The sequence below is a fragment of the Scardinius erythrophthalmus genome, assembly GCF_964197995.2.
Source record: "Scardinius erythrophthalmus genome assembly, chromosome: 12".
NCBI classification, from domain to species: Eukaryota; Metazoa; Chordata; class Actinopteri; order Cypriniformes; family Leuciscidae; genus Scardinius; species Scardinius erythrophthalmus.
In genome coordinates, this window is record NC_138232.1 from 13421116 (window position 1) to 13447877 (window position 26762).

At 36.5% G+C, this 26762-nt stretch overlaps 1 protein-coding gene across 2 annotated transcripts in view; it reads right to left on the reverse strand.

The window, feature by feature from the left end:
* Positions 1-26762, reverse strand: part of negr1 (neuronal growth regulator 1) — a 163228-nt gene that overhangs the window by 127973 nt on the left and 8493 nt on the right. For both annotated transcript variants that reach the window (XM_081381398.1, XM_081381399.1), the window contains exon 2: positions 6106-6344. In XM_081381398.1, coding sequence (XP_081237524.1) covers positions 6106-6344 — 239 coding nt within the window. The remainder of the gene's footprint in view (positions 1-6105; positions 6345-26762) is intronic.

Genomic DNA, 26762 nt, shown 5'->3' on the forward strand with positions numbered 1-26762 from the left:
ATATGTACAACAATATATATATATTTTTTTTATGATATCAACATTTTTTATACCATTGAAGTCTTGTTACCAATTTCAATATCACAAAGAACTAATACTAGCATAAGTAAAAATAAATAAATAAAAAAAGTAAAAAACTCTCAAGCTTACTGAAGACAAGTAAACTGTCAGTGATAAAATAAGAACAAAGAAACTAATTACCAGCAAAAGAACACCAATCTACAATAGAACAAAGACAAAAATTAAATAGATTTACCTGAAACCTTCAAGCACTAGAAATAACTTGAACTACATAAATTGTATAACTTAATCAAATGCATAACACTGCATAGTCTTTACTGTGTAAATTAAATATAAATTTATTCTTATTAAAATTACAAAAGTGATTTAGTCAAGAGCATTGAGAGATTTTCTCATTTTTGTTGTTTGATTAACAGTAATGACACACATGACAGCAGGTATATTAGGCTGCTGTCCCTTTAAGACTACATGGATCCAGTATACTGTTAAAGATGTTTCTTTCTCAACTGTTTTCATTCACTTAAAGGTCCCATGACATGCTATTTTTTGTAGGCTTTAATATAGGCCTTAGTGGTCCCTAGTACTGTATCTGAAATCTCTTTTCAAAAATTCAGCCTCGGTGCAGAATTATAGCCACTAAAAGCCAGTCCCAGAATGAGCTTCCTTCAGACAGGCCGTTTCGGTGTCTGTAGCTTTAAATGTTAATGAGGAGGAGAAAGGCGGCGCAAGGTGGAGGGTGGGTGTGGCCTTGACCATCTTGCGCAACGGTACCGGTCCGTGCATGTTAACGTTGGATATAGCAATGGCACGAAGACACGCAGTCGTTCAAGCATTTCAGTTTGACCCAGAATCTGATCCGGATGGAGAAGCAACAACTCAGCGGTTCCAGCAGGACATTTCCGAATGGTTAGTTTAAAATATTATGTCTGGATACGGTACTTTATTCGGATGGTTTACAGTTATTATCATGTAGCTAACGCTAACCTACTGTTGCCTTTTCATGAGAGATCTGTAACATCTGTAATTTATCTTATTACAATTACATCATCAAGCTCTAGCTGCGATCTTGAAATGCGGATATCACGCGCGCCGTATAACCAACAGGAAAACGGTTATCCAAATAACGTTAACAAAGAAGTGTACAACACTCGCGTTACAGTGTGTGTATTCACACCAGGGATGGAAATTAACTTTTTTGTCCACCGGCCACTGTGGCTGGTGGATTTCAAAATCTACCAGCCACTGAATGTTTTTACCAGCCACTTTCTTGTTTTTAACCGAAAATGTGTAACTGCATGTGAAAATTAATACTACAAGATCTACTATACTCAAGCAGTTTATTTAATCTCAAGTCTCAATTAAATACTGACATTCTCTCTTTCTCTCTTATACACACACACCATGAACTGATATACATTTCATTAAATGAGTAGGGAAGATTAAACATTTGGATGATTTGTGGTCTTTTATGGCTTCCAGTTAGGGCTGCACGATTATGACAAAAATCATATTTGTCGATTATTCCCTTGAAATTGTAATAACGATTATTAATTACGATTATCATAATTCACATTGAATGATGTTTTGAATAGTTTGGCCATGGAACCCACATTTCCCCATGGTCATCAAGCTGCGACCCACCTTTTTAGGAATTATGTAGGCCTATTATAATACATTTGTTTACACAAAAATTGTTGACACACACAAGTTCTGTCCCCCTTAACATAATAAAATATAAGAATATGACTAATACTGATAAATAAACAGTATAGGCCTACAAGGTTAAGCTATTAAATAGCAGTCTCAAACTAGTTTTTGTTAATACAATCTTGGTATGAGCCACCACAGTCATATAAAAATATAGAAAAAACCAACAAGTGGCATTTTGAGGTTATGGAAACAACAGTTTGGCTACCATGGTGATACACAATACAAGAACTGTTAAAGAAACATGGAAGCTGCTTCTGATAAATAGAATGAACATCATACCTGCATGCAAAACACATGACGTACCAATAATCTGATTTATTTGTATTTTACTTTTATTTCGTTACTTACTAATTTACGACGTTGCATGCTCGTATTTCTTTTGCGCTTTAGTGAAGTGATACAGCGCGCGCCGGCGCATTTGCGCGTGCAATTAAAGAGTGCAGGCTACGATCACAGTGTAACGCTGACAGGACATGAAATTTCGTTTTTCTGAGATGAGATTTTTTTTTCGTTACAAGTTATGAAAATAACGATAGAATAATGACACTGACATATAGCCTGACACCATCTCGTCTGACCGCAGATACTGAATCTGGACAACGCGGGTTTTTTATATAGTGAAGCGATATACAGCGCGCTCCACCGCATTTGCGCTTGCAATTGAAGAGTGCGCGCTACTGCAATATAGCGGCTGAGAGGACAGGAAAGTCCGTTTTTCTGAAGTGAGTTCATGTTTTCTTTGCAGACCTCTTAACGCCTGCGATGTAACGCCACATTTTTTTTGAAGGGTGTGCCTCTTCTAAAAGTGTCCGCCGTCCGGGTGAAACAGTATGCTATTTTTATTTACCCGCCACGGTGGCCGGTAGGTGAAGAGAGTTTACCCGCCACAACACAAAATCACCCGCATTTGGCTGGTGGCGGGTGCTAATGTCCATCCCTGATTCACACACATAAACTGCATGGCTGCATAGCTAATGTGACAGCCACATTCTACGTGTAACAGTCTAGGCAACCATAAACAGTAAAGCAACACACTTATATATCATTAGTTGACTTACTTGTCCGAGGTGTGTAGCTGAGCCAAAGAGAGTGATCCAGACTTTAGATTCAGACGTTCAGCAAGCCCAGCTCTGTATTAACCCTTCGGTGTTCATTTGTACATCCAATTATTGAGCTCGCTCAAAAGCCATGATATCTCTCGTGGACAAACTAAAATCGCGCGCACGCGTTCCTACTTCCTAGCTCATTTTCTCATGGGCGGAAAATATTCTCTGGGCGGGCAAAGCAGAGACAGGGGAGGTAACATTCCTCCTCATAACGTCATAAGGAGGAGATTCAAGATCAGCGCGATTGAGCTTCCATTTTCTCAAAGGCAGAGAAAGATAGCAAAAGCTCGATTTACACCGATTGAAATTTCTAGAAACTTGGGGACCATATACAGGCTAGGGGAACTCATATTAATGTTAAAAAACCTCAGAAAGTGAAAATTTCATGTCATGGGACCTTTAAGACATAAATGACTGTTTACGAGGCTTTTTGCACTTAATGGTTTAAAATGACTTGTTTTTAAACTGCATTTGCTTAAAAACAAATGCAAATGATAAGCTTTCGTGACTGCACAGCACAGCAACGTCACTTCAGCGTAACCGCGATAGAGGCGATAGTCCAAAATCTCTACAAATTTCTTTTGGTTTATCATGCCGACTGGTATATCACCAGCCCCTAGTTTGATGTCAGTGACACAATCAAGCCAAGTTGAAGCCAATGATGTAACTGAACATGACAGACCAGTTTGGCAATGTGAAACAGGGAAAGGCATTTGAGAGAGGCCACAGAGAGATCATGTTCTCTGAATAACGTCTTAAATTTCAGTCTGTTTGTCTACAAAACTATTGTATGACTTTAAAAGACTTGGAATTTGGATGTTAAATAAGGTTAGAAGCCCTTGAAATTTAGATCTCTCTGTGTGACAATCAATATTTCATGACTGAACTTCTTCCATTGAAGTCATGAACAAAACGTATACAGTAAACCTTTCTATTCAGTCTTACTGTTGCCGCTATACTGGAAAGTATGCAATGCCAGGCTACCTTACTTCTTCTTGATCAATAAACAAAATGGTGGTTGCTGATGACAAACAGACCATCTCTCCTAATATTTAGCTAAGTTAGATATATAGGGTCTATGTGCAGAATAGCAATACATTTTATCTGTCATTCACAAACTAAGCACATCTATAAAAGAATAATGTGGTGGTCTCAAACTGCTCTATTTAATGGTGACTCACCAAGGACTTTGACAAATGGTACTGTCTGGTAAACAAGGCTAAGATTTAAGTGGTGGAGAAGATAGGTGATTATTCTCCAAAAAATGTGTGTGGGCTATCCTCATTCGATCCCTACAAAACAAACAAGCACACTCATTCTCTGATGATGCCCAGTATTGACCCGTCGGCTAGAAAGAATGACCTAGCAAAACTGTTTCGTCCACACAAATGTTCAGGATACATCAAGATAGCTCGAAGAGCCCGCAAGTACAGTGTGTTCAAATTTCCTAAAGGACAAATAAGACATTTTAATCGCATTACGTACGATTTGGGGTTCTAGGATTTGTGCCACTGTAAGAGTCAATCTAGCAATTTCATTTTTGATACAATTCTGCAGGAGATTAAATTTACCACTCACCGATTCCTATTACAAGACTGCTGTTCATCATGTGTTCCCTGTCGTTTCTCCTCTCTCTCTTTAGTTTTTGTCGTTACCCCAACAGTGCTTGTATATTTTCTTAGCAGTACTTATTAATTATCCTAGATCATGCAGAGATACATGCAAGTAATGTATTCTAAGGACAAAAGATCCATCATGATCATGAAACAGCCCTCGGCTAAGAGAGTGAAAAAGAAGGACATTCATTTTGTTGATTATAATTACACAGAAGAGACTCAGTGATGGGCTACAGGTTACAGCCTCTAACTACACATCTTCAGATATGAATGGTCTGTATTAGTTTGCTTTATCTCAAAGAGGGTTAGGGTCCTTACAGTGATCTTTCTCTAGTTAATTATAGACAGTGGACTAAGAAAACAGAGCGCATAGAAAATAAGCATATTTGCCACTGCTGAGAGTCAGCACCTCCTACTGAGGTGTCAACCATAAACACCAAGTTTACTTTGCCGGAGAAACACACAATTACAGCCTACCAGAGAATTTAGACAAATATTCGTCATGCAACTATCTCCTAATGACTGGAATGTGAGGGGAAGCCAATAAACAAAGCGGATATCTACAAAACAGCTCAAAAGAATAATTCAATGTGTAAAAATGGATATCATATTTATATGCCTAAATATGAACTTCTTTATAAAGCTAAAATTGTAATCAATTTAAATGCATCCCCAGGTGGCACCTCATGAAAATTCTGTCATTATTTACTCACCTTCAAGTTGTTCCAAACCTGTATAAATGGATTTCTTTTGCTGAACACAAAAGAAGATATTTTGTAGAATATGGGTAACCAAACAGTTGGTGGGCTCCATTGATTTTTTTCCCCATACTATGGAAGTCAATGGGGCCCCTCAACCGTTTGGTTACTATGATGTTAAATGTTACATTTATTATTTTATTTATAAATGTTACCATGTTATTTCACATGGACATTATCAGTAATTATGCTGCTGAGCAGAACGGAGAACATTTTTTTTTTTCCAGCATAAATTTGGACCATAAATGGAGCCACTCCTCTAAAGACAGTCTAATTTACTTTTGACTTATTTGCCCACCGTTAAAAAGAAAACTCATCAATACATATAAAAATTAACAATCATAAAATGTATATTTAGATCCACTTGAACTTGGCAGTATTTAATCATTATGTTATTGCGTAACATAAAATCTCATACATCCTACACTCCAACTGCTATCTATAGCCTATAGGCAATTTTTTTTAAAAGGGGAACACACATGTAGAACTAGAATCCCAATTTACATAATGAAATGTAAAAGGTTTTCACCAACCTGATTTCATAGTCATTAGTAACACATTCATTCCATATTTTCAGTAAGACCGCAAACATACATGTATGAAAAACTACTCTAAGCTTTAATTAAAATTTTGTTTGACATTTTGGGCCCTTTGAAGTCAAAATATACTTTCATGAATATGGATGTAAGTTCAACACAAATTTATCGATTCTTTTAATAAATATAGTCAGCAAAGAGGAAAAATATTGTTAATGCAATGCAGTTCAAAGCCACCCTCACCCCTAAAAACCAAACTAGTTTAGTAATATATCGCTAAAGTAGTTATTTATCAATGAAAAACATGGCAAACCATAATGAAAAAAGTATTTGATATGAAATCTGATGAAACACTCACCTTTTACAATTAACTGAATGAGCTTTGGGCGTAGGTTACGTTCACTCTGTATCGAGCAGGTGTACAAGCCCTCGTCCGTTACATCCACTTTCTGTATCTGTAAGCTGTATTCATGTTTATCCCCCACATTCGATACGATGGACACACGAGGATCCCCTGACCACTTGTCATTCCCTGCGTAAATGATACTGGAACGGTTCAACCATGCTCCTTTTGAGATCCCATCCAACAGGTAGCATCTGAAATCAGAATGAAGGCAGACATTTCAAAACTAAGGACCTGGACGACAGATATTACAACATCAGCCAGATCATTTCCATAATGACCAACTCAATGTACCAAGAGCAGCACAAATTAGAGTGGTTTAAGACTGGTTTAAATAATGGCGCAAATACCAGTATATTGACTAGCAGAAATTCACAAACCTTAATAAATCACCTTGCATTATTCATTTAAAAACTCTCCTCCCATAAATTTAGCATCTGAAAGTGAAACTCCTACAAATAGCCTACAATAATGTCAGCCGTAAAAATAATTGTGTCCACGCCCAAGTTTTTCACTGCGTATCTTTAGTAAATCCTGTCAGTAGTTTTTAAATGCCAAAAGAGGGTTTGCACTGGAGCAAGCTGTTAGTAATTCTGGCTCTATGAATGAAATCGCAGATTTACACAGAACATATTAACCAAGTTTTAATTTTTGCAAGACACGATGCGTCTTTCCACGCGTAACACTCCAAACTGACTAGAATAAACAAAAAAAGAAACAAACCAAAAAAAAATATATATATTTATTTTTATTTTATTTTAGACAGTGGGAAAAGTCATTTCTGACTGTTTAATAAACACCACGTGCAATTCATACAAACGACATCAGTCCCTGGTGTGCACAAAAGAAACGGTCAAAAACAACAACAACAAAATAACTATTTAATATTTAAGCAGTAGCTCCCAGCTGGTGGGTCGAGACCCAAAAATGGGTCACACGTCTGTTCTAAAAAAAAAAAAATGTTAAATGCAAACTAAAATGCAATTAAGTGTATAATCATCCGTTTAGGAGAGCAAATTAAATAGGCTTATCAACTTTTTAAAGGAAGGAGAAAGTGGTTCCCATATCTTTTGCTGTTGATGTCAAAAGCCACGCAGCCCAATTAAAACCAACAGTATTTTGGTGCAAATCCAACTGTCACTTTGTAGAAGCCACATTATGCAGATCCTAACATGGACAGGTTGCATGGCATTCCTTCTTCCTCAAAAAACATGTTTTTGTTTTTTAATTTCAAGGTCATCCTGTTTTGTTTTTGATTCTGGATTTCTATCTTCTGTATGTGTTTAAACATCTTCAAATTGACAGTTCTGATTTCAAAACACAGCACACAAATATTTCATGTTTTTAAATCTCATGAATTTCCATATTCCATGGCAGTATTATCAGGCTATTTTCATGTTGGGGAGATAGACTATTTAAGATATACCAAAATAAAAAATTGTGAAGAAAGTCAGTCATGAGAGTAAATTATGAAAATTCTTTGTCATAATTGAGGGGTGGGGGGAGGAAGGGGGGCCTATACTTTTAATATCATCTTATGTTGTACGTTATTTTACTGTTATCCTAAACCTGAACAGAGATTGGTATGCATATATTTAACAGGCTAGTTCACCCAAAACTTTAAATTCTGCCATAATTACTCACCCTCATTCATTTAAACATGACATCTTCAAATTGACAGTTCTGTCCTTGAAACACAAGACTTTGAAAAAGTAAACTAAACAAACAAAAAAAGATGCAGCTTGGAACTTTAATCTGGTTGCACGTCTAAAATATTTGTTGTTCGTCAGCAGTGATGAGAGTTATTCACACAGGATACTCCTGAGGTTACAGGTGAGATGGGAGTCCACATATCTGTCAGTACCTTGAGGGGCTCAGCTCACTTCCTCAAAGTTGAATGGATATTTCTCCAATGTGATGGACATGTTCCCATGCCACAAAAAAAAAAAAGAGGCTGATGTTATGAAACGGGATTTAACTTTTGTTTCACTTGGGCTTGTTAAAAAGTGTACACACATTGATAAGACAAGATGACACAGTTGAGTTACCATTATGCATGAGAAAAGCCCACTGGAGAATGTGATTTAGAGCAGATCTTATTAAAAAATGTATTGCTGCTACTAGAATACAGCCTCCTAAATTAAAAACATTTCATAATGCCAAACTGCATGCTGTGTACAGCATCATAAATCCAATAAAAGTAACAACTAAAACATTAATTGTTGCTTTTATTAGTACCTAGTACCATCTTAAATTTAAAATGTATGAAAAACCATCTAAAATATTAGTGATAATATTTTGCCCAGAGCTTATGCACGCCACATCCCTGAATTTCAATGACAGATAATAGGGTATAACTTATGTAGGCTTAGATTCATAAGCATAACTAATTAATTTCAATACAGATGATATAGCCTTCACATTAGCATTAATGTCATAATAGATATGAGACACTGCAACAGTTTCTACACTTAAATAAATAATTATCCAAATAAATAAAAACTTGTGCTAAATGAGCATGCATACAGTATATAGCCATAACTTCACATTAAGTGTTCAACCAAGCATGCACATCTACAAGTGACTGCAGAACATGGAATCACACATCTTAAGCACATTCCTAGGGTCTGGCAAATACTGGCTCAACTTGTTCTTACAAAAGCCATAATTCTTCTTCTTCTGGAATCCCCCTGCAGTCAATAATTATATCCCTTAAAACTCATCTTTGATAATCAAAATGGCATATTTAAATATTTTTTTCCTGTGAAAATAATTTCTCCATGCCTTTAAATAGATTGAATGTAACTCTACTACACCCTTTCTACATTTAGCATACACGGAACCATTAGCCTAATATGCAAATTAGTCCCGCCTCCAATCAATCACACCAGCTCAGACTACCTGATTCACTCGGTCAACTGTAGTAAACGCTACACATAGCAAGTGTAAATACTGGTTTAATTCTGCCATATATGTTTGAAAAGGAAACATGATTTAGAAGAAGAAATGGAAGAGTGAATTATACAGGGTCGTCTACAAATCGATGTATCAGAATGGTAATGCGTTTTATGTATCGCTCTTTACAATGTCGTACACATAATGGTAATTAATATGATTAGCATTTGGCTTGACTACGTAATCAAACAGCTAATTACGTGTTGCTAATGTTACACAAACCATGTTCCTTTCGCCATCTCAAAGTCAGACAACTGCCTTCTAAATATCAGCATCCTTAGAAACGCTTTGAACATTAAGAAAGTCTGTGAAAGGCATATAGTTCATTATAGCATCATAATATAGGCTACATCATATACATAATTCACCAGCTATATTGCAATATGTACCCGATTTTTCCAGTCCCTTCTTAAAGGTTTTCTTGTGCTCAATGTGGAAAAGCCCCACCCCACACGTTGTCGGTACTGGTTACGTCTGTGATGGTAGGAAACGGCTGGTTCCAAACTGCATTTTTGAGACTGACTTCGATACACTGCAGTTTTCAGAAGAAAATACTAAGCAATGGTTTGACTGTTGAATTTGCACATAAAGCATATTAAAAACACCACATAGACATAAACCACATTAAAAACTTGATTTTCACCACAGGGGCTTTTAACATCTTATGTAATTTCCATATTTCATGCAAGTATTATCAGATTATTTTCATGTTATTTCGCTATTATTTGAGATATTACAAAAACATTTTGAAGAAATAAAGTCACAAGGGTTTTGATTGACATGATTTTAACATGTTATGTAATTTCCATATTTCATGCCAGTATTATCAGACTATTTTCATGTTATTTCGCTACTATTTGAGATATTACAAAAAAATGTTTTTAAAGAAAGTCACAAGGGTTTTGATTGACATGAAGCTGAGTAAATAATGTCAATTTTGATTTTCCTAGTGAACTATCCCTTTAAGAGTGTGATTTGCAATGTTAGATCATGTGATGGATTTTTTAATTAATCAACTTTAATTAATCAACTAACATTTGTTTTTTTTGCAGGAACGACATTCATATGCTTTTAAATGTTTCCAAACTCTTTGGGGAAAACTGATAACTTTTGTGTGTGTGTGTGTGTGTGTGTGTGTGTGTGTGTGTGTGTGTGTGTGTGTGTGTGTGTGTGTGTGTGTGTGTGTGTGTGTGTGTGTAGGTGTGTGTGTGTGTGTGTGTGTATAAATAACAAATACGGGAAGTGAAACTAGACAGATGACTAGTTCTCAAACCTTGTGATAAGTAATCCCAAAAACAGAGTTTGCTAGTACCAGTGACAAAGGGAAAAGGTTGGGGCTTTTGGACCAACTGAACCAATCATATTGAAGGTGACATGTTAGTCTTATTTGTTTTCTCGATTCTATAAAAACTGTTGTATTCGTGTTTTCTGGTGGGATTCTCAATGGAATTTGTCTGAGATCCTGCGGCCTTGCTTCTTGGGAGAGATTCCCTGAGAACTGCTCGGGAAGATCTCCCAGCCGTGATTAAAGCATTTGAAGGACATTTGCTTAAGTCTGTTTGTCGATTATTCCTGCGCAGGAAGTAAGCTAGTTTAGGGAAGCAAGTTAGTTAGAGTAAGACTCGGCCAGTTGTCGACTGAAGACGCAAGAGCTAGAGTATAAAGGTATTGGGTGTCGATTAGTAGACGCCCCAGTTTAAGGAATTGGGTGTCGATTTGGAGACACCCCAGATAAAGGTATTGGTTTCGATTTGGAGACGCCTCAGTTAATAAGATCAGTTGGGTATCGATTTGGAGACGCCCCAGATAGTTAGGTTTAGGGAAAAATTCTTTGCTAAAAACTGTCTGATTATTTGGTAAAAGCTAAACTCTTTCTTGTAAAAGCTCCTCAGGCAGACTCCCTACATCCCTGACAGTGAAGGTTTCATCACCAATTCTAACCCCTGAAAAGCAGGATGACTGGTGTTTAAGCACCGCAAAGATCTACTCGGACAAAGCTCACCATACCTCCACACAAAGGTGTAAGTTCCCACTGAGGTGTAGGATACTGTGAAGGAAAGAGTACGGACCTCCATGTGTGCTATATTTCCTTTGTGCCACCTGAAAGAAACAAGTGGAAGAGGTTCAAAGGCGATTTCATGCACCTACTAGCATGTGTTAGCCTAGTCTTTGAACCTTTGGACTCCTGTGGGACTTCTGTGTGTGTGCACACTATAACTCACTAGGGGCTAGCTAGTTTGGTTTGTAGTTAAATAATTAAAATAAATACTTAAAGATTATTTTATCTTACAATACTGTAACTTGAACTTGTAAAATGCAGTAAACACTCAATAATAAAACAGAATGAGATTATTTAGCTTCTTATGAGTTCAACGGGTTCAAATAATGTTACTGTTATTGTTACATATAATGTGAATTGTGCTTCTAATGCTTAAAAAATATAGGCCTAATGTGATATTAAAGTGCAGAAATACCAGCACAACTATAGGCCTATTGATTTAAAGGGGGGGTGAAATGCTCATTTTCACTCAATCTCCTGTTAATCTTGAGTACCTATAGAGTAGTATTGCATCCTTCATATCTCCAAAAAGTCTTTAGTTTTATCATATTTATAAAAGAAAGATAGGCTGTACCGAGTCTTTCCGGAAAAAAAACGAGCGTCTGGAGGCGGGCCGTGTGGGCGAAGCTAAAGCTGTGTAACCGAGCTAACAACACACAGAGACATGTGAAGCAGTTACTCACCGCCTGCGACCGCGAACCTTTATCATTTTGACTGCTCGATCCTTAAGCATTAGACGATCTGCAAATCCGTCGATCTGGGCTTTGTTTATAAAACAATCATCGTCGAAATGCAGGGAACAAACAGTCTTGCACAAAAACAAACAGTCTCTGAAAAAAACAAACTCCATCCACTGGTCCCTTAGCGATGGGTTCTTTAGGAATCTGTGCAGGGTTGTCTTGCCCTGGCAACCAAAAACACACTTCTTTGGTGATATTGACTTACAAAAGCTGAGCAGAGCGCTTTGATGAGGTACTGCTTTCGCTCTCTTCTCTCTCTGTCTGGTCTACAAGTGCGCGCGCGCCCGCGGAGAAGTGCCCTTAGGACCCATATAAGGAAATTCCGCCCCAGCTGACGTCACGAAGACCCATACTCGAAAAAAACTTTCCGAAACTTGTGACAAACCGGAAGGACAATTTTTGGCACAGAAATACTCCTTCAAACGTACAATTTAATTTTTGAAACTTTGTCCATGTTTAGCATGGGAATCCAACTCTTTAACAGTGTAAAAAATTCAGTATGCATGAAATTGCATTTCAACCCCCCTTTAATGGAAGGAAATGCGGAAGGAAGCCTTTTAACTAAAAGATAATTAAACCATATGCTCACTATAACTTTCGTTAACAATTCATGGCTAATTTTAGCCAAGGTTTGGCCTGGTTTTACATTTGTGATATGTATGATATATTTTAGACCAGGATTTTTTTTTTGACATCTTACCTTCCATGTAGAAAATTTACTTTGACATGCAAAGTAGATTGTATCATGAAAAAAAACTCACTTCTCTTAAAATATATATTTTTTCATGAATATCTCTCAATCACAGGCAGCTGTCTATGGTAAAAATGCCAGCTTACCCACTGTCGCATAGTACCCCACTCTCCCCTATCCCAAAACCACTGCAGCCCTGTATATTTTGCATCCAGATTTGTATTTCCAGGCCAATTCGCATTGTTACTAATTTAAATAAGCATGTGCTCTCAAAGTCTCAAAACAGCAGAGAGAAGAGACTGTAATCAAGTCATGTTTGTTCTTCCTCTCTCCCTGAAATTTCCCTTAATCATCCTTATTCATCCCTTCAAAGCACTGCTCTATGAAGCTCATAAGGGCAAACCTCTTCACTGGTGGGATTTTTCATCTCATGATCTCTTCAAAATCCACAGAGGCTTTACACATTGTGAAACACTGATTAGGTCTTCATCTGGTTTATTCTGATTCAAAACATGCTTTCTGAAAAGCAGATTCATGAGGCCTTTGTCTTTTTTTGGCTTGAATTGCATGTGTTCGGATTTGACGCATCTAAAGAATCGTGCCACCATAAGTTAAACACACTGATATCCTTTAAACACTGACTACGTTGAGCTCCACCAATTACAGTTGCTTTTACAGTACAGGGTGTTTTCTGTAATCTAAACTGGATTTTCTTTTCATTTCAGATTGACCCAGATTTTTTTTTTGTTCTTCTGATCCCTCTTTCCAGCTGAATGATTCACTTAAGGTATGTTTCCTGGCAAAGCCTTTGAGATGGATTCCATTAAGGTTTAAAGAACTCTGAACACACGGTGTGTTTATTTAAGAAAGATGTGCATTTTATAAAAAAATAAATGCATTTACCAGAATAAATGTGTTTATTTTCCTTCTCCCTTCTAAGGTTCAAAGGTTTGGGGTCAGTAAATTATTTTCTTTTTTTACATAAATTAATCATTTTATTCAGCAAAGATGCATTAAATTGATCAAATATGGCAGTAAAGACATTTATAATGTTATTTCAAATAATCCTGGAAAAAAATGTTTTATACAGTTTATACAAAAAGTTGTTTTATATTCTATCCCCTATAACCCTACCCCTAAACACAACCCTCACAGAAAACTCTCTACATTTGTACATTTTCAAAAAACATAATTTAGTATGATTTATAAGCTGTTTTCCCCATGGGGACCAAAACATGTCCCCACAAGGTCAAAAATTACTAGTAGCTAGTACTATTATCTTTGTCGGCACGTGCACACGTGCGCACACACACACACACACACACACACACAAATTGTGGAAGTATTCAGGAGTGAAATGCCTCAAACTAAACCACAAACTCAGTGATATTCTTCCTTCTTCAAAGTGGAACAATTCAAGCCAGCAGGCACACATCCAGGCTAGTTTGGGAGTGGGAATAGGGAACAGAGTTTTGGGAGGGAAAAAGCTGAAAACGCACCTTCCAGCCATATCTGTGTTCGCTACGCTAGTTTCATATGGTGGCTGCAGCTAGCAGCAGACAGTATTTGAAGCATGTTTGGCTATTTTTCCCTGCTGATCATGATGATGTCAGGCGAAATGAGAAGTCATTTCAGAGACGAAGCATGTTATTACATTTTGTTTAAAGATTACAAAGACATGCTATGAATCGGTCACAATAAGAGCAGGACCAAGTAAATAGGGTCAATTTTGAAAATACCTACATACCATATGCACGAGAATCGCATTACTAGAGCAATTTGTATTACAAGAGGCATTTAGATCAAACATCACAGGGATTCAAGCACAGAATGTCACTGGGATTGCAGCATCCTCCTCAAACCCCAAAGGAGGATTCCCCCCCCCCCCCCTCCACTCCCATCCCACTATTTGTGTATTTTTTTTCTTCATAAGACATATGTGCCTGCCTGTTGTTGATCCCACTGTTGATTTTGCGTGTGCCAAAGAGCTAAAGCAAGAGAGGTACTCTTTTGTGAAGACCAGGGATTAAAATAAGATTAAGTTGATCCCAGCCAACAAATCTTGTCTCACAATGTGCCACAAGTTCTCAACACCAGATTAAATGTCAAAGCCAAGCTATAATATTGTCTGTAATGTGTTGAAAACCACCTGGCAACATTCCCATAAGTGCCCTTAGCAATGAGAAATGATGATAATTACATCTGGATGTACGTGGACATGGAAACAGAGGCTATTGGCTGCCAAATGCCAAACAATGGCCAAAACTAATGAAGATCACTGAATGTGGAGAAGCTATTAAAATGCTGCCTAAGAGCACATAGGCTCTCATTTCTAAAGGACAGAGTTATTTTTATATAAATGAAGTAAAATGCACATTATATTGCAGCTAACAACCATTTACCTCTACCTCCCTCACTCACATACACATACTTTCACATGCATGCACAATATTATCTCAACATCTGCTATTTCAAATGAACACTGTATCTCCTGTGTCAAAATTACCCATTCAAAACCGGCAAAAATACATCAAGTAATCCACTAGGGATCTCAGCCTCCCCTAGCCATCTGTGCTCCAGTCCAAACCATCAGACAGCTAATAGTTATGGTTATTACGGTGTTACCTCTCAAAGGACAAATTTAAAGTTTCCATTTGGATTTACATCATGTTCAGATTCCACTCACCTAACAAGCTTTTGCAGGATAATAACAATATTCTCCTGTCAACGTGATTTGTTCTGAATATGTCTTTACTCTGTTTGACTTGTGTATTTTGTGTTTTATTCATTTTACATTAAAGTCAGGGAGCAGAGCATTATGGTGAGCCATATTTTCATTAAATCTAAAATTTGCCGAAATCCTATATCATCAATCATCAATTATGTCACATTTTCTCAATAAATCATTTATTGCCATTTGCCTAAAGGCATTTTGGCTGAGTTTGGTTTTATGCAAGACAAGGTTATCGCTCCAATTACTATTAATTTCATGGTGAGATCCTGTTCTCTCTCTAACAAACTTTAAAAAAAAAAACAGTAATAATTAAGGCTGGCTGGAGTAGGCTACTGTATATTTTTGTGCTAAATATAATATTTTGCAGGTCATTCCAATTATGCAGTACCTTTTGAACTTTCAAAAAATAAGAGAAGAAAATATGCTTGTGTACTATTTTAAGAAAGAAGTTAAACTTTATCAATTAAACTTTAAGGCCTGGTTTCACAGACAGGGCTTAGATTAAGCTAGGATTAGGCCTTAGTTCAATTAGGACATTAAGTAGCTTTTATAAACGTGCCTTAGAGAAAAAACATTACTGATGTGCATCTTGAGACAAAACAATGACATTGACATATTTTAAGGTATGTCAGTGCAATTTGCTTTTAGTTAAAACAGCTCAAACATGCATTTTAGTCTTGGACTTGCTTAAGCCTTGTCTGTGAAACCGGGGGTAAAAGTATTAATTATAGCTTGATTAATAGAAAATGAAAGTAAATTAGCAGGATGCATAAAAAGGATATAGAAAACATGTTAAAAAAAAGTAGCCAAACTAAATGTAACAGAAATCAACAAATCCAAAGATTTTTGTTTTTTTAATAAACTGACAAAAAGTTTTTGGTTTGTATATATATTAAAACACAGGCTTATTTAATTGGGCCATAATGTACTGCCAGCCTTATTATAAACATAGCAATGATTTTAATGCACTTTTAATCTGGTCATTATGTTTCCTAAAGAGTGTTATTCGATTCATTTCTCAAACCTTGTGACTTGTGATGGAAGCATAACTGCAGATAGTGCAGAGATGTTTTTTTTTTTTATATATAGTGTCAATGCAGTAGTAAACTGACTGAATATGACATTTTTCATGTTTTAAAATGTTTTAGCAATAGACAGCGATTACTAGTAACTACCAATAATTATTGGAGAATATGAAATAATTGTAACTTTTCCCTGTGTTCACTACAAACATGCATTGACAATATCTAGATTTTTAAAACATTCTGAATCTATTTGGCAAAAAAGCTGTTTGGTCAAAATTACAACTGAAAAAAAAAATCCTTTTAAGCACACATTGGCAACAGAATCACCATTGGCTAGTAAAATGAGGATTATGCATAGTAAAACTAGGCATTGTAAGTTGTATGTATGTTGTGGGAGGAGACGGGGTTGAAATGCATGTACGCACAATCTTCAGCTGACTGGTTGTGCAGGTTCTGGCGTGCACAGGATTTTATAAATCTGAAAACTGTTGTGCGTATAGCTTTTGTGTGTACGCTCACACTTTTAAAATTAACTATGGAAAGTTTTATATATGAGGCCCCTGGACTCAATTTACATGTCATTCTGGTCAGATTTACAGATTTACTTCTTCCCAAACACATGGAAGTGGCCGGTGAACTGAGAGAACAGTGTAAACTTTATAGTTACCTACACAATGTTGCATGGCTTGAATAAAACTGTCAAATTATGTTTGAAATTTTATTTTGATTATTGCTTCCATAGACATCAGAAGACATGGAGAAGGTCGCCCAACACATTAGAGTGAGAGAATTTTGGGCTGGTGTTGGTGCTCAAGACATTGGTCATTCAATGTTTCTGTAAAAAAGACTAACAATAATTCTGAAATAAGAGTCTGATAGGCTGCTGGTCTCATGAATATTAGTATTAATTGCTAAAATCAAAACATGGACATGTTTAATAAGCGGTAGGGAATGGGGTTACCACACTAATCCCGCACACTGCATTGATATCAACGGCAATAGTGCGCAGTAAAGATGCAACCAAAGCCACTTTAAGGCAAGTCTGCGAGGTTAGCAAAAAGAAGAAGAAGCATAACGCCTTTTAACGCTGCAGGGAAGGAGACCAGTGGCCGTTTTTTGAGGAAATGGCTTATTTAAAAGGGTCCTATTATGGTTTTTCCACTTTTTCAGCTTTAGTTAGCTGATGTTGCTGTTTGGGCATAACCTAATGTTGCTGTTTGGGCATAAAAAAGATCTGCAAGGTTACAAACTCAAAGTCCATTCCAAAGGGAGATATTCTCTTTAACAGAAAACACTTTTCAAGAACTAGGCCTACAACAAATGGCTCGTTGGGACTACAATGCACTTCTTCTGGATCTTGTGAAGACTTCGGATTGTTGTGAAGTCACAATGTGACTCATTTCAATAATCCTAGAGGATATGCCAAAAAAAGGGGGCGATGGTTGAGCTGAGTGAGAGACCAAAACCCCTTTGTTTTGCCTTCCTAAGGTGGACAAACTTAGAAAACAGTGGGTAAACACTGTTCCTTAACATTATAACCCCAACATCTAACTGTGCTGCACATTTTACGGACGACAGCTTCCAATAATATCAAATATGTGAAAAAATATTTTTTTGAACAATCAAGCATTAAAACCTGTTCTAGTACACCCCAAAAACAAACTCAATACTTCGTAAAAAGGCATTTTAGGACCCAACATGTTTTACACTAAACAATACTTTTGTTGGGAACTATGTAAATTGTACTATGATAAAATGTTATTTTACAAGAGAAGGTAGAGTAGAGAATGTTTTGAAAGCTAGGACTCATTTATGTCATTGTGCTGTTTAATAATAGATGTTTGTTATATAATGTGATATTGTATAATGTCTAAAGAAAAAAATATATTGATGTTTTTTTTTTTCTTTGGCTTTCATGTTTGCCAATTAAAATAAGACTTGAACTGTAATGACTATAACTGCCATAGCCTACCTATGATGTTGATATAATGCATTTTAAATGAATAAAAAAAGGATAATTTAATTATACATATTGTTTTATATTGTATGTTGTTTAATGAAAAAAAAAGAAAAAAGAAAAAAAGTGTTCTGTCTATGGCTTCCAGGTTTCAACAAATAAATTAGACTTGAATTGTAATGGTTTATGACTGCCGTGTGCCTAGTGATGATATAACGTTTTTTAATGAAATGTAAAATATATATTTTAAGAAATAAAATTGAAAAAAAGTATTCTTTCTATGGCTTCCAGATTTCAACAATTAAATTAATTTATAAAATTAATTTATAATGACTAGTACCACTGCTATGTATGAAGCTGTTTAATAAACAGATACAAATCTAATCTTAAAGTTGATTCAATTAATAAAAAAAATGACATTACCTACATTATCCCAAATGTTTCCAACAATGATTAAATCCAGAGAAATCAGCTTGTGTGAATTAAGTTTAACATCTTGGGCCCTATTTTAACGATCTGAAACGCGCAACGCAAATAACTATGTGGGCGGATAAATGACTCTTGTGCCCGACGAAAATCTAAAATGGGTTGGTCTGAATAGCTACATTACTCATAGGTGTGGTTTGGGTGTAACGTGAAAAAAAACAATCAGAGCATCATCTCACATTCCCTTTAAAAGCAGGCGTGCTTGTTTCATGGCGGGTTGCTATTATAATGGCGGATTTTCCAGGCGCACACCAGGAGCGGTTCACAGCCGAGGAGACCGACGTTCTCGTCAGGGCCGTAAAAGACAGAGAAGTGACATTGTATGGGGATGGGAGAAACCCACCCAAATAAGCTTCGGTTAAACAGGTGTATAATAATTTTGGTAAATGTGTAAGCTAGATTTATAACTATTTTTTCACATGTTCATATTGGACACCACAATGATTTCCCTCATGTGGAATATTTTTCCTTGTAATTATGCATGGTTTGCAAAAATGGCAACTGCTGCATCTGTGTGTAGATTAGAGAAGCAAAGTGTATGCGCATTGTGCACACGCTACATTATGGCCAAGCATGCCCCCTTATAGCATCTGAACGCGCCACTGAAAACGCACCACTGACTTTAGACTGGAACACGCCTCCTCTTTTTGCTGAACCACCCTGGGAGCGGAAGTTCATTCCCTAATTTACCGACGTGCGTCTGTGGAGGGAAAAGTCCGCTGTGCGACTGGTGCAAAATAGGAATGATACATGCATTATATCTATCTAGATATCTATCTAGCTTACAAGCGTCTCATATCAGCCACCGAGCTAATGCACAGAATAATGTCATAACTTTGAACACACTCAAAATGTATTTTAGTATGATTGTTTTGACCAAGTAAAACAGACCTACATTACCTCACAATTTTAATTTGTCAGATAAAGTGACCTGTATGAGTAGTAGTTCAGCACGAAAAAAACCCTAGAGACATGTCTACACATGAAACAAGAAGCTAATAAACACACGATTACGATAGTATATGATTTCTGTGTGATTTTCATGCGATTTGGTGTATTTTCATATCAATAACGGATGTTTAGATTATAAATGCTAAGCAGGTGTAGCGATTAGCTGCTTATAAAACGCTATACATAACATATTTCTGTAACTCTTTATTTTACAGTGTCCTTGTTACACGTTTAATGTACTTACCATAGTAATAACAGTAAATTATGCATAAATACATGCAATTAACCCTAATCCTACCCTAACCCTATAGTAAGTACATGTAGTTAATTAATATTACTCAGTACTTAAATATATAATTATACTGTAACAATTACACCTTAAAATAAAGTGTAACCCATATTTCAACAAAATTATATGACTAAAATCCACATTAGATCACAATCAGAAGTTATTACAAACACTCCTTGGTTGGTTTAAAGTGAGTTTTGAGTAAAAGCATATTATTAATTGTATAAATTGTCTTATGTAGCTTGTTGCTGATTGTAGCTCTCATGCATCTGCTGCACAGGTGCAGTTATACATAATGTATTTTGTCAAAAGAATTCTTGTAAGTTCTTAAGAACATTTTTTGTTTTGTTTTCTAGAGAGACTATTTATAATTAGGTGGATAAATGTATATTGAAATCAAACCGATGTGGATGGGAAAGCCATAATGCCAGAATAATAGCAAAATGGCAAATAATGGCAAAATAATAGGCTAATAAAGATTAGGTCTCATACCCGGCAGAGGTGTGAAACGTTTGTCGAGAGAAAACAATAGAAACATGAATGGGGCAGTTTGCCACACCAGACATGGACAATAGACTGCAAGTGAGCTTGAAGGGGGCAATACATTTTTTTCATTCGCCTTTTATTAGCCTTCTCTAAAAACACACATGACATGGTCTTAGAAAATGTTTAATAATATTCATAATTTTAGAGATAACATCCTCAGATTAAAAAAGAAGCATGAGCAGACTTGTGGCTTCAGCTTCATTCTAAGTTGCTACAACACAGCCACATACTAATATTTTTATCCATTTAAAAATAATATTCTTCTTAATATTTGTATTTTTGTTTTTATCTTTGAGCTTATATATCTCCATATTAATTACAGTCTGAGGAATTCTGAGTATTGAACTGTAAACTCTCAAGTGTTGGCTTTCTAAATATATGTTGGTTCTGTGTCTAGCCTTGGCCTAGCCTATATGTTGGTTTTGTCTCTAGAATGACTTTTGAGAAGCAACCTCTTTATTATGTCATTTATGCCCCCCTTGTCAAAATCGGGGTTGCCTGAAGAGGGGTTAACGTGCAGTGAATGTTGAACAACAATAATCAGGGACTGTCTGTAGATGATGCAGTTAAGGTTAAAAAGTGAAAATCACAAACATTTTAAAGGTCCCGTATTATGCCCCTTTTCACAAGATGTAAAATAAGTCTCTGATGTCCCCAGAGTGTGTATGTGAAGTTTCAGCTCAAAATACCCAACAGATCATTTTTTACAGCATGTTTAAATTGTCATTTTTTGGGGCTCAGAAAAACGCGCTGTTTTAGTGTGTGCCCTTTAAATGCAAATGAGCTGCTGCTGGACGACACAGGGGGCGGAGCTTCATAAACTTGCGCTCAGTCTCTCAGGACAATTTCATCTCATGGAATGATGATAATGTCAGAAACTCTCAGAAACGGTGTTCAGTTCGAGTCGGACAATAATGCCTACAGAGTCAGAGTGCTGTATAGAGATGGAACAGGTATAGTTTAGTAGTTTAATTACGGTTTTTATAACGTATTTGTCATCTGCTTGTATGTAGCCTATCCATTATTTATTAATAGCCTACAAGTCTGCTGTCTGAATGATGATCAAACATGTACTGATGAGTTTAATAAAGTTTATTGTACATCACACAAAAGATGAAGCATCAGTTTTACTTCAGAAAATCACCGTAAGAGCTGAGTAAACACAGTAAGTTATTAGAAGTGCGCAAGTACATAAACGAATTTCGGTAGAGTTGAGGGAGCATTCCTGTGGGCGGAGGTTAGTCAAAGAACTATTTTAATGACGTCATTAAAGAAGGAAGTAGAGGGATGTAGTCCAAACGGGCCGTTTGATGTAGTCGACTTCTGTTAAATAAAATATCTCACTTGGCATTGAACTTTGAGCTTTATAATTTTACAGATATTATTTATACTCTAACAACAACATTACACACTAACTAAAGTTTGAAACATGGGATCACGAAGAACAGGACCTTTAAATTAAAACTTTTGACAATTGATAAACCCTAACACTAACCCTAAACTAACCCATGCCTTTTTCTAACCCAACCTAACCCTAACCCTAAAACCTAACCCATGTTTTAAAGTAAAGAAGTCGTATGGGATGCAACATAGTCAAAATATATCTGTGCTTAACTTATGTTTAGCCTCTAAAGTGGTTACTTACAATGTAGAGGGTTGTTAACCCATTTCAGAGTAAATTTATATTCAAAAGGATAAAAAAATGTAATACAATACAAGCGCTCAGTAAAAATGAACAAAAAAATATGACTTGCAGTACCTGCACACTAATTTAAGAGGTTTAGGCTTCTCTGTATAAGGTACACAATATAAATTCTAGCAAATGAGGTGCGCAAATTCTGTATTTAGCCTTTTATGTCATTTTGTTGTAGCTCCAGTCTATCATCAGGTTTCAAGTGTGTTCAGCTAGGCAGCATTTTCTCCCTTTAGAAGGTGCAGCTTTTCCATAATCTCAGGGTTTGTGCCAATCTCTCCGATACCAGGTTAAAAGTGTCAGGGCGCCACATTGTCAAAGTGGAAGAGATGCAACAGTCTGTTCTTTATATGGAGTTTAATAGAGCTAGGCCTTTTAATTACACCCTAAAAAGCTATTATACAAGCTATCATTCTAATGATTATACACAAGTGGTCCTGCTCAGGGGTGCGTTTCCCGAAAGCATCGTTGGCCAACTATGGTCGCAAGTTCATCGCAATGTCCATTGAACTCTATTGGTAACGACGGAACTTGCGACCATAGTTGGCCAACGATGCTTTTGGGAAACGCACCCCAGGATGATTTGAATTGAATTCTTTGTAAAGCTGCTTTGAAATGATTTGAATTATTACAAGCTCCATCCATACAAATATCACTGAATTGAATCGAACATGACAAACAGCATATGTGAACAAGGAGCGTTCAGCACTGTACTACGACTCGACGCCTGTTGAGACTAACAGTATGTGCATAAACCAACAGAGATGGGCAAGTGTCTCTCAACTTTGGGTCTAATTTTAATTCCTATACAACAAATACTGGATAAATTATGTCTGTTAGGGCCCACTGGGACCCTGCCATATTTTGCATGACCTAATTCTGCACACCGCCTTCCTTAAGTGACATATTTCTCGCAAGCCAGCACACCCTTTGCCACCTAATGTAGTGGAAGAACTAGGCTATAGAAAATCTCGATCATTCACCCCTGATGTTTTCTTTGCGCTGGGAGATATCATCTCAGTGCTTCAAAAGAAGACGCAGCGAGTGAAGGAAACCCGTTCTTTGTTGTTTCTGTGCCAGTATTGAAGGTGCTAACTGTCAGAAAAATCAGCCTCGCTGATGGATCATGACATAACAAACTACCAACAGATATGTACTAGGTTGCCATTTATAGCAAGAGGAAGACGTACAACATGAAGGCGTGTGTGTTAAGACCCCTTAATTTGACTGGGATGGAAGGTAGATGAATAAGGAAATTTAATGAGTGTTCCACCCTCACAAACGCTGCATTTTTTGGCAGGGGCTGAACCTCCTTGGGTAAGCTTTTTCAGAGACCATTTGGCAGAGATTATGCCCAGCTTAACGTCCGTCCCACAAAGGTCTCTGATTCATAACAGAGATTTGAAAGCACACTTACATTCATCGAGTAACTAGTGCATGCGAGAACGCTTTAATCAGATACAGCTACAGAGCAAAGGGATTAGAAACACTAAAATGTAATCAGTGTGATTAAAACATTAATGCGTTCACATACAAAAGCATTTCAACAACAACCCGGCTACGCTGTAATAGCATAGTGGCAAAGAAGGGGGGAAAATATTCCACCATGCTGACAGTCAAATAGGAAAACAATTGAAGAGCATTTCAATACTAGATGAGAGTCAACAGGGGGGACCATTTTCTTTAAAGGGACTATGATAGGTGCTGTGATGCTGCAATAGGGGAAAATTGAAATGCTGCAGAGAAGGGAGGCTGAATCAAAGGAAGATCCGTTAAAAATGCGTCCATGCTAAGATGTCTTTAAGAAACAGCGAGCAACATGATGTACATTAGATACACTGTCACTGGTTTCTTCTTAGCACTTGTGTTCCCGATACAGAAAATGACACCCAGCCAAAGTAACCATGGCAACACACCCTATGGACATGCACTAGATAGCCTCTGCTATCTAACACTAGTTCAAACACCTTGGTAGGCATTAACATAACAAGGAACAGTCCACTTGAATATAAAAATTTGGTCATTATTAACTTACCCTCGTGTTGTGCTAAACTTTACACGTAGTAGCAGTTCTATTTAGAACCATATCGTCCTGAAAAAAAATGTTTTATGATCAAATGATTCTTTGTGTTAGAGTTTAGGGTTCTTTATTCCCGCCTTTTTGTTTTTCAAATCTGTAACTGTCAAAGCCACCTCACTGTCTTGTAAATGGTTTCCTACCAATCATGTATTTTTCTCTTTTTAATTTAACAGAACATGTTACCAGCTCTGTTGTGTTAAGTAACAAAGATATTGCATTTATAATCCATACTGTTAGATCTTTTTTATTACTATTATAACTTCGATACAAAAACAGACAATATTGTGTGTAAAATATATCAAAATATTAACTTCTTATTTATTGAACTGTTCAATCAATATCACATTTGCACTCATGCTATTCAGGATAAAAACAGCACTTGTGTGATATTATGCTTATTACTTATGTGATATATCAAATCACAGGCCTATATATGAGACAAAAACTCATACAGGACCATGATTACGCTGATACCTTTTAGGGGCATTCTAACTGCATTCTATAGGCTATATCACCCAGTGAGTTGTTGCCCTGCATCATGTTCATCACCAATCAACTATACAAAATGCAAGATGAACTAGGTCTGGGGTGGTGCCTTAATTATTTCAATTCATCAATTTTCCTAGCCTGGTTAAAACCAGACCATTCTCAGTAGTAACTGAGTTATGGTCTGGCAAAGCTTCATTAATAACTCATTTCCAAAGGGGCGTCACCAACGGACGTCGCTCAAATGCCTCTGGGCGCAATTGGATAGACCTAAAAACCAATAAGAGCGATCGTCATCGTGTAAAGCCATATGCTGTGTCCCAATTCAACTAAGTTACACTACGCCATAAAAGTATGTACTCTTTTTGTGAAGAAAAGGTATTTACTTTTGAATGTGTAACAAAAAAGTAAGTAAGCTTTGGGACATTCTACTTCGTCATCTTTATCGGACGGATCTGTCGCGTGCATCCTGTCACGTAAACTGCCCTGTCAATCATCTTGTCACAGTTAAAATCCTCTATTAAATCTAATTTAATTTCCTACCGTTTCGGAGAGAAATGTAGAAACACGTTCATCTGCCAGTGGGTCTTTCATGGAGACTGTCCTCGTGTGTTTGCAATTTGAATATAATAATGCATTTAAAAGTTGGTGGCTTCACCAATGGACGTCGATCAAATGCCTCTGGGCGCAATTGGATAGACCTAAAACCAATCAGAGCGATCGTCATTGTGTAAAGCCCGCCCCAACGTTTCTGATTGGTGCTGCGATTTCGACGGATTAGAAATGGGCTTGAATGAGCTCTTTGCCAGACTACTTGCAGAGAAAATCTAAATTTGCCGGAAGTTGTCTGGGTTTTCCCAGGCTACATTTTTCCATAACTAAATAATTAAATTAACGACAGCCAGCCCTAAAAACAACATTAAAGCTATCCCATGACTTTATATCACTTTTTCCTTTTGACATTGTGAAGGGCTCATATCCTGTCAATTTATGCTACTTTTTTCCTTCGTAAACAACAATTTTTAAGTAAACAAACAGAAGAGACACACTGTAACTCTAAACTCAATTGTGTATTTCTTCCCAGATGCCGTTACATCCCACTCCCTCATCATCTGCAGAGAGAAACTGCCACTCAATTACACCAAAATAATGGAGTTAAAGGCATCATAGAGGATTGTGAAGGTTTTTCACTGGAACTTGTACTGCGTCTGAACTAGGCCTATGTAGTATGCAGTAGTAAGAGTAGAATGTCAGAATCTATAGTATTCAAAATTCAGTAGACAAAAAGTAGGCCTACCTGAATAACTTACTACTTCTGGCGAGATTCTGAAGTGCGCATTTCACTTTACTATCCCATGAGGCCACATGAGAGGATTTATGAATGGCATTGTAGCGATGCAACTGACGCTGGTAGGTCACAAGCAAGGTTCTTATAGTTTTGCATTTTTAAAATATATATTTTTTAATTTTAATATCATTTTCAAAGTTATTTCAGTTTAATGTTAGTTAGTTTCATTAATGGTTTTGTTAGTTTTAGTTTAGTGTTTATTTTGTGAACACATTTATATTTAGTTTTTATACATGAATATATAGTTTTGTTAATTATAGTTAAGCAGAGTTAACAGAACACTTCCAGTAAAAGACATTTAAGTTTAATGTTTGCAGTTTACAGTTTACTCTTGTGCAAACCTCTTAATAATAAAAATAAAATAATTGTTTGAGATTTAACAAAGAACCAATCAAATGCAACTTAAAAGTAAAAAATATTCATTCATAGTCATTCATATTAAAAATTATATACAGTGCTATGCATAAGTTTAGGCATCCATGCTAAAGTTGACTAAAAAGAGGAATAAAAAATCATCTTTTGGAAATTGAACTTAATGCCTTAATTTAAAAAAATAGGAAAAATCCAACCTT